The sequence below is a fragment of the Parastagonospora nodorum genome, assembly GCF_000146915.1.
Source record: "Parastagonospora nodorum SN15 chromosome Unknown scaffold_12, whole genome shotgun sequence".
NCBI lineage: Eukaryota > Fungi > Ascomycota > Dothideomycetes > Pleosporales > Phaeosphaeriaceae > Parastagonospora > Parastagonospora nodorum.
In genome coordinates, this window is record NW_001884560.1 from 54,877 (window position 1) to 67,626 (window position 12,750).

The 12,750-nt window shown below is 49.4% G+C and overlaps 5 protein-coding genes across 5 annotated transcripts; 3 read left to right on the forward strand and 2 right to left on the reverse strand.

The window, feature by feature from the left end:
- Nucleotides 1–246: 246 nt before the first annotated feature.
- On the reverse strand, nt 247–2,032 carry SNOG_07895 (hypothetical protein; the record flags this gene model as incomplete). Its single annotated transcript, XM_001798169.1, has 4 exons — nt 247–966; nt 1,018–1,688; nt 1,751–1,861; nt 1,912–2,032. The coding sequence occupies 4 exons, from the start codon at nt 2,030–2,032 to the stop codon at nt 247–249; spliced, it is 1,623 nt and encodes a 540-aa protein (XP_001798221.1).
- A 1,482-nt stretch (nt 2,033–3,514) lies between these two features.
- On the forward strand, nt 3,515–3,959 carry SNOG_07896 (hypothetical protein; the record flags this gene model as incomplete). The annotated part of the gene is made up of 2 exons (XM_001798170.1): nt 3,515–3,738; nt 3,785–3,959. 2 exons carry the CDS (start codon nt 3,515–3,517, stop codon nt 3,957–3,959), a joined length of 399 nt encoding a protein of 132 aa, XP_001798222.1.
- A 193-nt stretch (nt 3,960–4,152) lies between these two features.
- Nucleotides 4,153–5,385, forward strand: SNOG_07897 (hypothetical protein; the record flags this gene model as incomplete). Its single annotated transcript, XM_001798171.1, has 2 exons — nt 4,153–4,359; nt 4,414–5,385. 2 exons carry the CDS (start codon nt 4,153–4,155, stop codon nt 5,383–5,385), a joined length of 1,179 nt encoding a protein of 392 aa, XP_001798223.1.
- A 1,187-nt stretch (nt 5,386–6,572) lies between these two features.
- SNOG_07898 (hypothetical protein) lies at nt 6,573–7,272 on the reverse strand (the record flags this gene model as incomplete). Its single annotated transcript, XM_001798172.1, is given in 2 exon segments — nt 6,573–6,595; nt 6,615–7,272. 2 exon segments carry the CDS (start codon nt 7,270–7,272, stop codon nt 6,573–6,575), a joined length of 681 nt encoding a protein of 226 aa, XP_001798224.1.
- Nucleotides 7,273–8,882: 1,610 nt separating this feature from the next.
- SNOG_07899 (hypothetical protein) lies at nt 8,883–12,286 on the forward strand (the record flags this gene model as incomplete). The annotated part of the gene is made up of 3 exons (XM_001798173.1): nt 8,883–10,088; nt 10,416–12,146; nt 12,200–12,286. The coding sequence occupies 3 exons, from the start codon at nt 8,883–8,885 to the stop codon at nt 12,284–12,286; spliced, it is 3,024 nt and encodes a 1,007-aa protein (XP_001798225.1).
- Nucleotides 12,287–12,750: the final 464 nt, after the last annotated feature.

Below are 12,750 nucleotides of genomic sequence, written 5' to 3' on the forward strand. Positions count from 1 at the left end.
GTCTCTCTAAGTTGTTGCTCAACAATTGACACTTCGATGGATTGTATACACCCATCCTACATTTCTGCAGAACTCGCGTGCGTAACCTAGCGCGCATAGGAATATTGTACCTTTAGCTCGATCGATCGTATCGACGGCACGTCCTTTGTATCTTACCGTCTCAACAACGCGTACAGCTGGCACTTGCGGCCGCTAGTTTACAAACTCGCGAATCTTTGGAGGCCTTTCTCGTACCCTAATAACACTTCATGCCCTCACATCGTCGATAACAGCATCCCCTCCCTTCTCAGACGCAACGCCAGGATACAAGCCATCCGAGCCGTCGTCGTCGAAGAAGCCATACTGTCGCTGCATCTGCTCGATGCCACGAGGATCCATGAACGGCAACTCCTTCGCAGCCTTGACGTAACTCATGTTCTCCAGGTGGCCCTTGGCGAAGATCAAGTCGATTTCTTCCAAGCTGCGTTGCTTCGTTTCCGGGTAGAAGATCCAGATAAACGGCAGGAAAGACGCGTTGATGCACGCGAAGAACAAATACGTGCCCCATTTGATGTGGTCGATCATGATTGGCGTGATCATGACGACGAGGAAGTTGAAGAGCCAGTTCGTGCACGTCGACACTGCATTCGCCTTGCCGCGCGTTTTGACTGGGTTGACTTCCGCGGGGTAGAGCCATGGCAATGGTAGCCAGGTTGCAGCGAAGAAGGCAATGTACGTGAACAAGCCAACTGCTGCACCCTTCGCAGCGCTCTTGGTGCCCGGGATCAATGCTGCAAATACCAAGACCATGGAGAGACCTTGGCCAACAGTACCGATGAGGAACAACTTCCGACGGCCGGTGCGTTCGATAATGAACCAGGATGTAGTGGCGAAGATGGAGTACACGATCATGTTTACGCCGCCAAGGAGGAGCGCCAAATCGTGCGTTGCGCCAATCGAGTTCTCGAAGAGGAGGGGGAAGTAGTACTTTGAAGATCAGTATATGTAAATGAAAAAGAATCGGAAGGATAAACTCACAATGACAGCATTACAACCACCAATTTGCTGCATGAGCTGAGAGGAAGCACCCAGCATCATTCGTCGGAAGTGCTGCGTCTTGCCATTTGTGAAAAGCGCACTGAAAGGCGTGATGCCTCCCTTATGACCAGAAGCTCGGATACTGTCCATGATGATGTGTGCCTCGAAACGTGTTTCTTCATCTTCTACGGCGTGACCGCGCAGCGCGGAGATAACCTTGGCCGCATCTTCATGACGGTCTTTTGTCAACAACCAGCGTGGTGATTCCGGTAGCCAGATCATGCCAAAAAGCACTATGAGCGCGAACACGCACTGGAAAGAGATCGGGAACCTCCAAGAGAAATTGTCCGAGCCGTAGGAGCATCCAAAGTCGATCCAGTATGCGATAAGGGTGCCAAAAGCGATAACGCCGCCCTCGATGCAGATGAGAAGACCGTGGTTCTTGGTTCGGGAGCACTCGGCTTGGTACGTTGGAATTGTCGCGGTGTTCATGCCATTGCCTACACCAGTAACAACACGACCGATGATGAATTGTGCGGTCGCATTGTGGCCTTTGAACGAAGCCACTTGGATGATCGTCCCGAGAATCATGATGCTTGCGCCACCCATGATTCCTTTGCGTCGCCCGAGCGCATCGCCGAAAACCAGCATTAATACGGCGCCAAAGAGACCTGCACGAGACGATTAGTTAGCGATCGCTTTACAAGCAGTACTGAGAGTAGTCTTAACTTACACCCAATTTCGTAGATAGCTGTCACGAATCCCTGCCAGGTACTGTTGTGGAGTGTCTCTGGGAAATAGTTCATGAACGGCTCAGCAGAGATGATCCCTGACATGACACCCTCTTCAAAAAGATTAGTATGACATCATCTATTTTTTCATGAGTATACTCACGATCATATCCGAACAGCAGAAATCCCGTGGTTGCAATGACTGAAACCATCAAATCCAGTGATCGGCCTCGCATCCCCATAAAGCGGGGATGCGTGGCCAGCGTTGGCTGTACATCCGACATTGCGACTGCCTGTCGCTGCTCGCAAATCGAATGTAAATTTGTGGAACCTGCTAAAAGTCTCGCTTCGTCGCTATGATTCAAGTCTCGAAACCGACGTGGAGAATTACAATGGAGCGTGCGATAAAGCGGGGTGCCCCCAGGTTTTATCTTCTCCACACCCCATACTTCTCCATACGTTCATCTGCCGGACTAGTCTGTCATATGATGGGATGTGCAGAGAATGGACCCACGTATGTATACCAGTAATCCAGGTTCTTATCATGGTATAGGAAGGTGCTGCAAGGAAAAACCAGACGTCACTCGATGAGCACCACCGACATTACCCCTAGCAGTTAGATCGCAAGTTGCACCCCTGAAGTGCATCTGCATGCTTGTAGACCGGTTGCACGATGCGGGATCGCAGAAAACGGAGATGCCGAGGTATGCTACGCTAAGGTGTGACCGTTGCAGATCTTGGTTGGACCGAAAGTTAGCCGGATGCATAGATTAGGTTCAACCTCCTCGGAAGGTCTCACGTGTCCTGCGCTTGAATCAGGCAAGGGCGTACTGACCGGTGTGTGAGAAAAATTGAACATGTGCAAGGCGTAAGTGGCGCCATGATTTGCACCCCAGAGTTTCGCGCGCGCCGTGCCGCAAATAAGGCGGAACCACGTCCGCACTGTGATCACTGGCTCGTTTTGGAAGCATGGCATTTGCAACGGGAAGAGTTTTCACATTAACACGGTACGCAGGCACGGCAGATCTTGCAACTCGAGAATCCTGTGCCTTTACGTCTTGTTGCTTTGTACAAGAAATCACTTTACCCATCCTCTCGCAGTCTCCACAAGCAATGCGCCAATACCTACATGATAAGCTCTAACGCCTTGGAAAAATCCTTCAAACTTCAGCCCAGGTAGAGAATAGTTCGAAAAGCACAGAATGTTCATGCATTGGAATATTGCGATATGTAATGTCATTTTTCGTACGCACAAAGAAATTTTTGCAAACGCGCAAATTGTTCATGCTGTCCAGTATGTAGAATTACTAGTATCAATACAAGTAGTGGTATGAATATCTCATGATTCGACAGCCTGTGGAAATTCATGTACCTGGTAGCTTTATCGTCACCTTCAATGCCTTGAGCAGGGTTTTAAGAAGTATACTCACAAGCAGATGAACATATTCACAATTGCCGTTCCGGGATATTTGTACACTAAGCTTGTCTAAATCATTGATTTCGGCATACACGATTCGCTCTACCCTCTCCATCCAGCATTTACGATCTGCATGAGGGTGCTGGACGTGTGGCTATATATGAAGCAATTTTCTAAGTAATTTTCTACGCAGCGACTCAAAATAGTCTACAAGCGCTGTGTCTGAAAGACGTAACACGGCCCGAATCACTAGCGCCTCCATTTTTCGCTTGTGCAAGATCTGCGCTTGACGGCGCCATGAACTTTACCCTGACCTTCAAAATCTGGTACAAGCCTACCTAGGTACACAATGCCTATTCAAGACAATTTTCAAATCCCGTCCTCCGCACAGGAGCTGCCTGTCCCTGATGGCCCAGCGGCGAAGCTGTTCGTCTGCTTCATCTCTTCTACCGATCCTGTCACCAAGCAGCCCTGGTGCCCCGATGTCCGTGCTGCATTACCGCGGCTGGATGCAGCATTTTCTAGCGAAGATGCGCCAAATCTAGCTTATGTGCATGTTGGGCAAAAGCCGGAGTGCGTCACTCTCCCCATTGTACTGAGCTCTACTAAACGACAATAGATGGAAGGAAATGGACAACTTGTACAGGAAGACTTGGGGTGTCAATGCAATTCCTGCACTAGTAAGATATCAGCGTATCAATGGTGTAGTGAAAGAGACAGGTCGTTTGGTGGAGGCAGAGATCATGGACGAGGAGAAGGTGCTAAGCCTTGTTAGCGAAAGTGGATGGTTGTAGAATGGTACAGGAGCTGTGGCGTGTTTAAGACGTGTTCGAATTGACAGAAATCCGATATTGATATTTAGGGGAGGGTTTTGCGCGAGTGGCGCGACGGGGGATATATACGAACGTTATGAACCCCGCTCGGCTTACATACATAGAATCTCGGAAAACTCAGCTGAAGCCATTTTTCCTCACTTACTCTCCAGCCATGCGTCTTCTGCATCTTGATCTCGATAAACGCACGTGGGTTGTCGAATCTTTCTCTCCGACATGCATTCCCTTTTACGCCATTCTGTCGCACACATGGGGTCGCGACAATGACGAGGTCAAATTTGAAGACATCGAAAGCGGAGAGCGGCAGTACAGCGATGTCACTAAACTGGGCTATGCGAAACTTCACTTCTGCCAAGAGCGAGTTGAGAAAGATGGCCTGCGTTATTTCTGAATCGATACTTGCTGCATCAAGAAGTCTGACAACTCCGAGCTGCAGCACTCACTTGCTTCCATGTTCTACTGGTATCAGAAGGCTGCAACATGCTATGTGTGGCTTTCAGATGTGTCTATCGGCGATGCTACGGATGATGCTAATCGCGAGTGGGAGAAGGCGTTTTCGAAGAGCAGGTGGTTTAAACGAGGCTGGACACTTCAAGAACTTATTGCGCCGGAATCTGTTGCCTTCTTCTCCAATGAGGGCAAATTCATCGGCGATAAAAGAGAGCTAGCGTCCACGATTAGCCTTGTGTGTAACATTCCTAGCCCAGCCCTGGAGGGCGTGGAGCTATCGCACTTTAGTACAAAACAACGTTTCTTATGGGCGGAAGGCCGCATTACTTCAGTCCCGGAAGACGCTGCGTATTGCTTATTTGGTATATTCGATGTAGAGTTGCCCACTATGTACGCAGACGGCGATTACAAGAAGAGAAAGAAAATAGCCCTGGACAAGCTTAAAAAGGTGCTCAAGCAGAAGGAGGTCGAAAGCAAAAGCTCAGACGAAATCATACATATCGGCGGCGCTTTCTGGAAGGACCTGATTACTTTGAGCGAAGAGCAGCTGTTAAAGCTAGACTCAGACCTTGATCAGTATAGCGAATGGATTCTCGACATCTTTCCGGGTCAATTCACCGGAGCAAATCTCGTATCACCGGAATTCCTGACTGGTCTATCTCAGAATGCAGCCAAGCGGATGAAACGACTATTAGCGAATCACAACATCCGCTATGATGATCTGTCGCATTTCGAAAATGAGGTGCAGTCTTGGGAAGAACCTTGGGGGCGATATAGAGATGAACATATGCTTTCTCAAATCAGGATTCAGGGGTTCATACAGAATCGATGGTATTGGGCAGGAAAGTGCGCACGAGAGTGTGAGGATAAAGGAATTACTGCGGCTAGAACACTAGAAAGTCTGATGATCTGGAGGGGAAGGTGGCCTGCTTCCTAGTAGTCATGTTGAGATGCCGCCTATGCCTTCTGTATCATACAATGCACGCGGCTACGGCGGAGGGTGCGACGTCCGCTGAAAGTTACTCCCACGGACGTTTACTTGCACATTCGGCGTTGGCTCGATGCTTAGCTTGTTCTCAACAAAGAGTCCGAAGATCTTCTGGTGCATCGACGGCTCTAGAATTTCGAGCTTGTTTTCTGCTTGCAAATTATGCTCTCCAACATCTTCGTGATCGATGTCCACAACAAACATGTACTGCCCAAATATCCTCTTTGGGGTGACGTGGATCTTCAGCCTAAACCCATGCTGCTCACCAGATTCACCCGTGGTACTCAGGATTGTCTCCTGTCGATTTTGAAGTGCAAAACTGCCCTCGTGGAACCGCTCCAGGTTTCCGTCGTGCCTTTCGTATTCATAGACTGTGTCATCTAGGTAACACCAAGGTGCTGGCTTAACATTCCCCGACTGCTGTTTGCAGCCAAGGCTTAGAAAGACATATCCTACAGCACGCTGCGATAGCTTGCTGCGAGTAATCGTTAATCGCAAGCTTGCATGCCACGAAACGCGCCCGGACGAATCATTGTGCCCTTGAAGAATGCTACCTCTCTGGTTCCAAGCTTGCTTCGGCAGAACACCCGTGACGGCCACACCATCAGCCATGTCGCGAAGAAAGAAGGCGTATTTGCGCTGTATGCTCTCCTTTATCGATGGTATACGGCTGTTACGAATGTACACTTCTTTCAGCCCAAGGCTAGAAGCCAGCGGTGTCCTTACAGGCACTAAAGCGACATTGGTACTTGTGTCGCGTGAATAAATATCTGCTTCCAAGTGTCGAAGGGGAATCATAACGTAATTATGATAGTCGTGTGCAACATGACACCGCAGGGCGGCCCAGACAAGATCTTGACTCGACCATATCATAACTTGTGAACTTAGCGGTCGTATCCAACGATGGGAACTCGCGGCAGCAGTTTGTGGGTCGCACAGATTGTAGAGATACAACCAGATTCTGAGGCCGCGATGAGTCATATTGTATGGAACAACAGGGCCATCTGAGGTAAAAGGTACGAGGTCCTTTGCTTCACTAAAGTCCCTCGGGTCGGAGGCAAGAACATCGACCGAGGAAGAGTCCGTACTGAACTCCATACTCTCCCAGGCGAATAGTGTTTCATCCTCCGAAATTTTCATGATTTCTTCTTGTAGTCGTCTAAAAGCTTTCGACTTGCCTTCGCCGTAAAGTAGCGGCATGTTGACATCGAATATTCCGAGAAGAGAGTAGGCGACATCCTCTGCCCTGGTTGCTTGTCGATCCGCAGCCCAAGACATGCGCATGCTGATGCTAGCTCTGTCCAGACTGAGTCTCTCCAGGTACTCTCTCGGAACCCCAGTAATTTCGGAAATTCGGGATCCAAGGCCGCCTTTGCTACCCAGACGCTTCCAATCTCGAGAGAAGAACTCCATGCCGGTTTGATCATCTGTCTGGATGTGACTCGGGGCGAGCAGCTCTTGTAATGTCCACGCCCTGGTGAACCACTTGCTGTTCGCGAACTCACTCGGACCCCCAACATCTGCGAGGTACGCGTAGCACTTTGCCGACTCCCTGTACCAGCTGAACATCGAGTTGATTGCCTCAGAAAGCTCTGCGCTGGAGGACTTGTCGATGCAGCAAGTGTCAACCCAACACCACTCAAAACCATCTTTGACAGCTTGCGCACAGGTTTTCTCGATTTTGGGGAAACCCAGCTTTTTCTTTGCTGCATCAAGATCTGCTAGATCAGAGAAGACGACTTCCTCCTCTTCCCAACAGTGAGACAGAATTGCGTACGGAGGGATGTTCTCGAAGAAGCTCTTCAGCTCCAGTGTGCGCGTATGGAGGAGTCTCATCCTCGAAAATAGCCGATATCTTTACTCAGGTTGGCGAAGCAATGACATCGATGCTGCTATGTGTGTGAAGAGCGGGGTAACAAAGTCCTCATGTTGAATGCAGGTCGAGGTATTGCAAAGTTTATTCTGTAGTGTCATCACTCAGGCGAGAGCTTCATGATGAATAAACCAGTATATTCAGAGAATACCGGATGGCGTTGTGGTTGTAAACGACTCGCGATGCGGTTCCCTTGCGAAGCGCGCAGTCTCAAAACGGAAAGGCTCGTCCCGCAGCCTCTTCCAAGGTTTTTCTACCTGCCACAACAGACTCTTTCTCTTATGCTCATGATAGATCGATAATAACCAAGAAACGTCAAACGCATTGTCTCTGTCAGAAAACTGTATATCATTTTCAGATGTAGCGACACTCTAGGTTTCGACCTGTTCGATTACCTATTGATTTTCAGAATAGACCTCGTGTTCGAGGCGCCCCAACCCTGCCGTACTCACATGTCACGTAAACCACAAAGCAGATACATCTTGACCTAGAGAGGACCTTTGTCATCTTATGTTCCCCTAACCGTCTATTTTCCTGAGGATACCACTCTAGTACAGCGCCCGTAAGCTCAGATATCCCGACCTGCTCCTCAGGCTTACTTGGAGTACCCAGAAGCGCTTCCCATACACCTGGACGAGGTAACTTCTTGGAGTCATCCTGCGCACGCGAAAGTGTCGCCCTATTGCGATTGAATGCCTCATCTGAAGAGGCTTATGATCAAGGACGCCCGGTCTTCAGCCTTGTCTGATGTCGCTGCACTCTTGTGCGCCTTCCACGCCCCAAGTCCGCCTCATACGAACCGGACGAAAACCGCTAAGCGCTGAGAGAATATTCCGGGAAAATATCGCAAAGCTGAGTTCCGCATTGGTCGATCCAGTAAGGAATTTCGTCCAGGGCGGCTTCTGGAAGTCCTAGTAAGCAATGTGGCGCACGGCAAGCGATACGTCCCGCGAGTGGGAGTGCGAGCTGAGATCTTACTCGACGCAGAATATGTCATGGACTGATACCTCAGCCGGAAGAAAGCAATTTCCTTGGGGCTAGGCGATGCAAGTTTTGGCCCCAGAGACGATTTTTCAGCCTTCCGCGCGCACTTTGAAGAGGGACCTTGGTGAGCATTCCTTTGAGCGCAAAGCTCTTTACACTTGGAAAGAGAAATGGTGAGGTAGAGCAACCGCGAATCTTATAGTGGGCGTAGCGCTCTAGTCTGTCATAGACAGATCCAACATCTGTGGACTAAAATACACTAATAGAACGACTAGGGCTGATTTGTAGACGGCTGAGATCCCGCCACAATATAAGGATCTTGCGGCTGCGCGACTGCTTCGAGTACAACCAATCAGCCACCAAGACCGAAGTAGCCACTCACGAGCAAGCTCTGATGCGAACAGGTTGATTGCTGGGTGGTGTATCGCATGTGGCTTATTGGATTAAACTTACTTAAATGGCAGTCGCGGCATGACTTTCGACTCAAACTTGAGCGCAATTTATGCGCCATTCGTCCAATCTGCGTCTGATCACACGATATCAACAACCCAGAGTCACATATCTTTTGCAAGTACAGGGCCGCCTCATTATGGCTGCAGCCTCTACGACATATGTTGGTCTCGATGAGATCCCCCGTACAATTCGATCGGAGCTTCTCAAGTACGACGACAGCAAGAACGATGGTACCGAAGAATATCGCTATACTGATCTTCCACCCACGAAGAAGAGAATTCGCCTACTTCGCTTGTATCCCGGAGTCCTTAGGAGCCCGCAGGTTTTGTGCGAGATGTTCGAAGCCGAGTTTGTGGAAGGTGAAGACCTCCCCAGGATCGCGAGTCCTATCGACAGTGAAACATTGACCAAAACTGTTTCATACGAGGCCCTTTCCTGGCGATGGGGCGATGAGGACAATAGCGAGTATACCATCATGATCCGCGACGGTGATACAATGTATCGGAAGAGAGTGTCGCAGACCCTGGGTTTGGCCTTGAAATATCTCAGAGGAGGGAAAGACCGCATTCTGTGGATCGATGCTATCTGCATCAATCAGAAGAACAAAGAAGAGCGAAGTTACCAAGTATCGATGATGTCTTTGGTGTATACCCGAGCCGAACAAGTCTGCGTATGGCTCGGCGAAGACGACGAGAACAGTCGGAAAGCTATACAGTTCATCCGCGAAGACATTGGCCATCTGAAAAACTTCGACCAGCTCTGTACAGAGGATGTACATGCGCCCAAGTGGCGGGCTTTCATTGGCCTCATGCAACGCGACTGGTTTTCTCGCCGCTGGGTCGTGCAAGAGATTGCGCTCGCTCCTGTAGCCAGTGTTTATTGTGGACCCGATGAACTAGAGTGGCGAGAATTAGCAATCGCCGTCGAGTTGTTCGTTGAGGTCGAGACTGCTACCCATCGACTTTCTGAGCTTCTGAGAAGAGACGCCAAGTCGCGTTTGGTGCCGAGTTGGTTCGAACATATTTCTGAGCTGGGTGCCAGTCTCCTTGTCAATGCCACCGCGCGTATCTTCAGGGAATATCAACGCAGCGACGAGACCGTAAAAGCCCCAGAACGCCGGAGTCTACTCAGTCTGGAGTTCTTGGTTACGAGCCTGTCAATCTTTGATTGTGGTCGACCACACGACTCTGTTTACGCCTTGATCGCCATAGCAAGAGATGCATCTCCAAATCCGCCGACCTCCACAAAGCAGAAGAGACACCAGGTACTTATCGCTCAGGTATTCGGTGATCAATTGGAGCAGAAGCCTTACCTGCTTGATTACAACAGTCCTTACCCAGACGTCTGTAAAGAATTCGTGCAATTTTGTATCGAGCGTTGCGCAAAGCTAGATCCTTTGCAAGCACTTGACGTATTGTGCAGACCATGGGCCAAAGATTGGCGACCCGGAACTTTTCATGCAAACGAAGACGACAAACCATCCCCGACTAAGGTTGGCATTTGGCCCTCCAAACATGACGACGTCAACCATGACAAACAACAAGTATCCTGGTCTGAAGATGCGTGTGAACTTTTTAGTAATGTGTCAGAGGTAATACCACTTAATAATGAGTATAATTTATCAGGCTCTTTTGCGCAACATACGGAACCGACAAGCCACGTAGCAGAGGATTTGATGTTAGGCCATCCAGACGAGGCAACCTTAAACGAGAACAAAATACCCCTTCCAAAGGAATTTGCGGACGAGCAGAACAACGCTGGAGCATCTGGAGACGAAGGCAAACCCAACAGTCGTTCCACGTTGGAGAATGACGCCTGGGCACCCGCATGGGAAAAGTACAAAGCCGGCCGACGGCCCCAAGACGGCAGCTCAATGCCACTCGATACGGTAATAGTCCGGCCGAAGACGCACACAGACAAGAGAAACATGGACCAATATTTCCAACAATGTGGATACTTAACCAACGATGCAGCGGTAGATGACTTCGTTTCGTTAGCGTTCCCAAAGACTTACCCTAAGTCGCCCGTATCGTCATGTCAGAGCACAGCGCCAAGACACAACAATCATAATGATGCGGAAACGGACAAGTTGGAAGAATACAAAATAGCCATCGGCACTCTGAGTGAAGATCCTAAGCTAACAGATATTCTTCGTGTCAAAGCAAAGCTTGCGGCCTACGAAATTGAGAAGGCTGATCGAGAGAAGGGAAATAAAAAGCCTGTAGCGGGTTCGAGATCACCCAAACCCACGGCCAAGGTCGAAATTCCGAAGCATTCACGCATACAAGAGCTAGGGCTACCGTCCTGGGTGGCTCGAATTGATGGCGCACCGTTCGACATATTCCCGCATCCGGGTATGGACATGATGAAGATGGGGCGGAGAAACGCAGATCCCTTAGTGGGGACCCCACAAGACGGCCATCGAAACTACAGTGCAGGGCAGACAAAGGTTGTCGACCTGAAGACGTTGCAATTCAAAAGACGGGCGCACCTTGGGCACCATAGTCTCTATTTGAAAGGTTTCTGCTTCGATCGAGTGGCCAAGGTTGCGCAGGTATCACAAGCTGGTGCAATACCTGCATCCTGGCTGGACCTTGCTGGATGGGGCGAGGCACGTCGACCTACTGGAATGCACGGCGACCTTAATGACCCGCCTACTGCTTTCTGGCGTACTCTGGTGGCAGACCGAGGTGGGAATGATCGCAACCCACCATACTATTATGCACGTGCTTGCAAAGAGACTATACTCAAGGGTGGCATTCGAAGCAACGCAGTAGACACTACAGCGCTGATCTATAACGAGCGCAACTCGATCATTGCCGAGTTTTGTCGTCGCGTGCAGGCAGTTATCTGGAACCGCGCATTAATCAGGACGGCAAAAGGCGCACTTGGCCTAGTATCAGAGCAAGTCAAGGAAGGCGATCTTATCTGCATCGTCTACGGCTGCACTGTACCCGTCATTTTGCGGCGAGAGACTGCCAACTTCAAGACCAAGAACGAATGCGATAATGAGAGACTTGAGGATGGCATTGAAACCATGAAGCATCTCATGATCAAGGTCGAGAGGTACCGAGATCGCGCATATCAATACAGTAAACGACCCGAAGAAGAAAAGAAAGAGGTGAAAGACTACACTCGCAAGCACAACAAGAAGCATGCGCAGACAAATAGTGCCAACAAGATCAAAGAAGACAACGAGATCATTGACGAAAGAGAGAAGTTGCTGGGCTCCAGAGATTCGCAGAGTGATATTGAAGAAGAAGACTCCATGTCTGACGTTGAGGAAGAGGGCAAATCCGCTCGACAAGGTAAACACGACAAAGATCTTGCGCGGCAGATCAAGCGTCAGCGAAAAGCGAAGATCCGCGACCCGCTCCGGCACTATCGATTCTTGGACCAGGTAAGATCTTTACACGATATCATACAATAGAGAAATTTGCTGACTTCAAGCAGGCATATATTCATGGCATGATGGATGGGGAAGCCGTGCGTCAGAAATTCTACACTGGCAAGCCCGATCATATCTTTGAGATCCGATGATGTTTCCTACGCAAAACTTGACTTTTAGCACATTGTTTTAATCTGGTCTCACTCTTTCTGAACTATTGGATTCGATCGTAGCAACAAACATTCTTCATGCGAAACTAGCTTGCGGACGTGCTTTTCGCTGCTATTCCAGGTCTGTACGCTCAAAAAATATGCCTCCAGATTTCGAAATTTCCGTAACGGACTTCTTTTGTCTTTTCTCAAAAGTAATGAATGAGTATCTCATTCAATCTGTTCTAGTATTTATTTGATCTCACCACGAACATACCTCCATCCTCATCGCTCACAACTCCCGTCGCCCATCTACTCTTGTCAGTCTTATGAAACACCCTCGCATACATATCCGGCAACACATAAGGTAGATGCATCTTATGGATACTGGAACCTGGTCATCTTTATCTTTTCTCATCTCCTTATCCTCGGCTTCCCCAGGAGCACCATTTCAATCATCTCCGGGC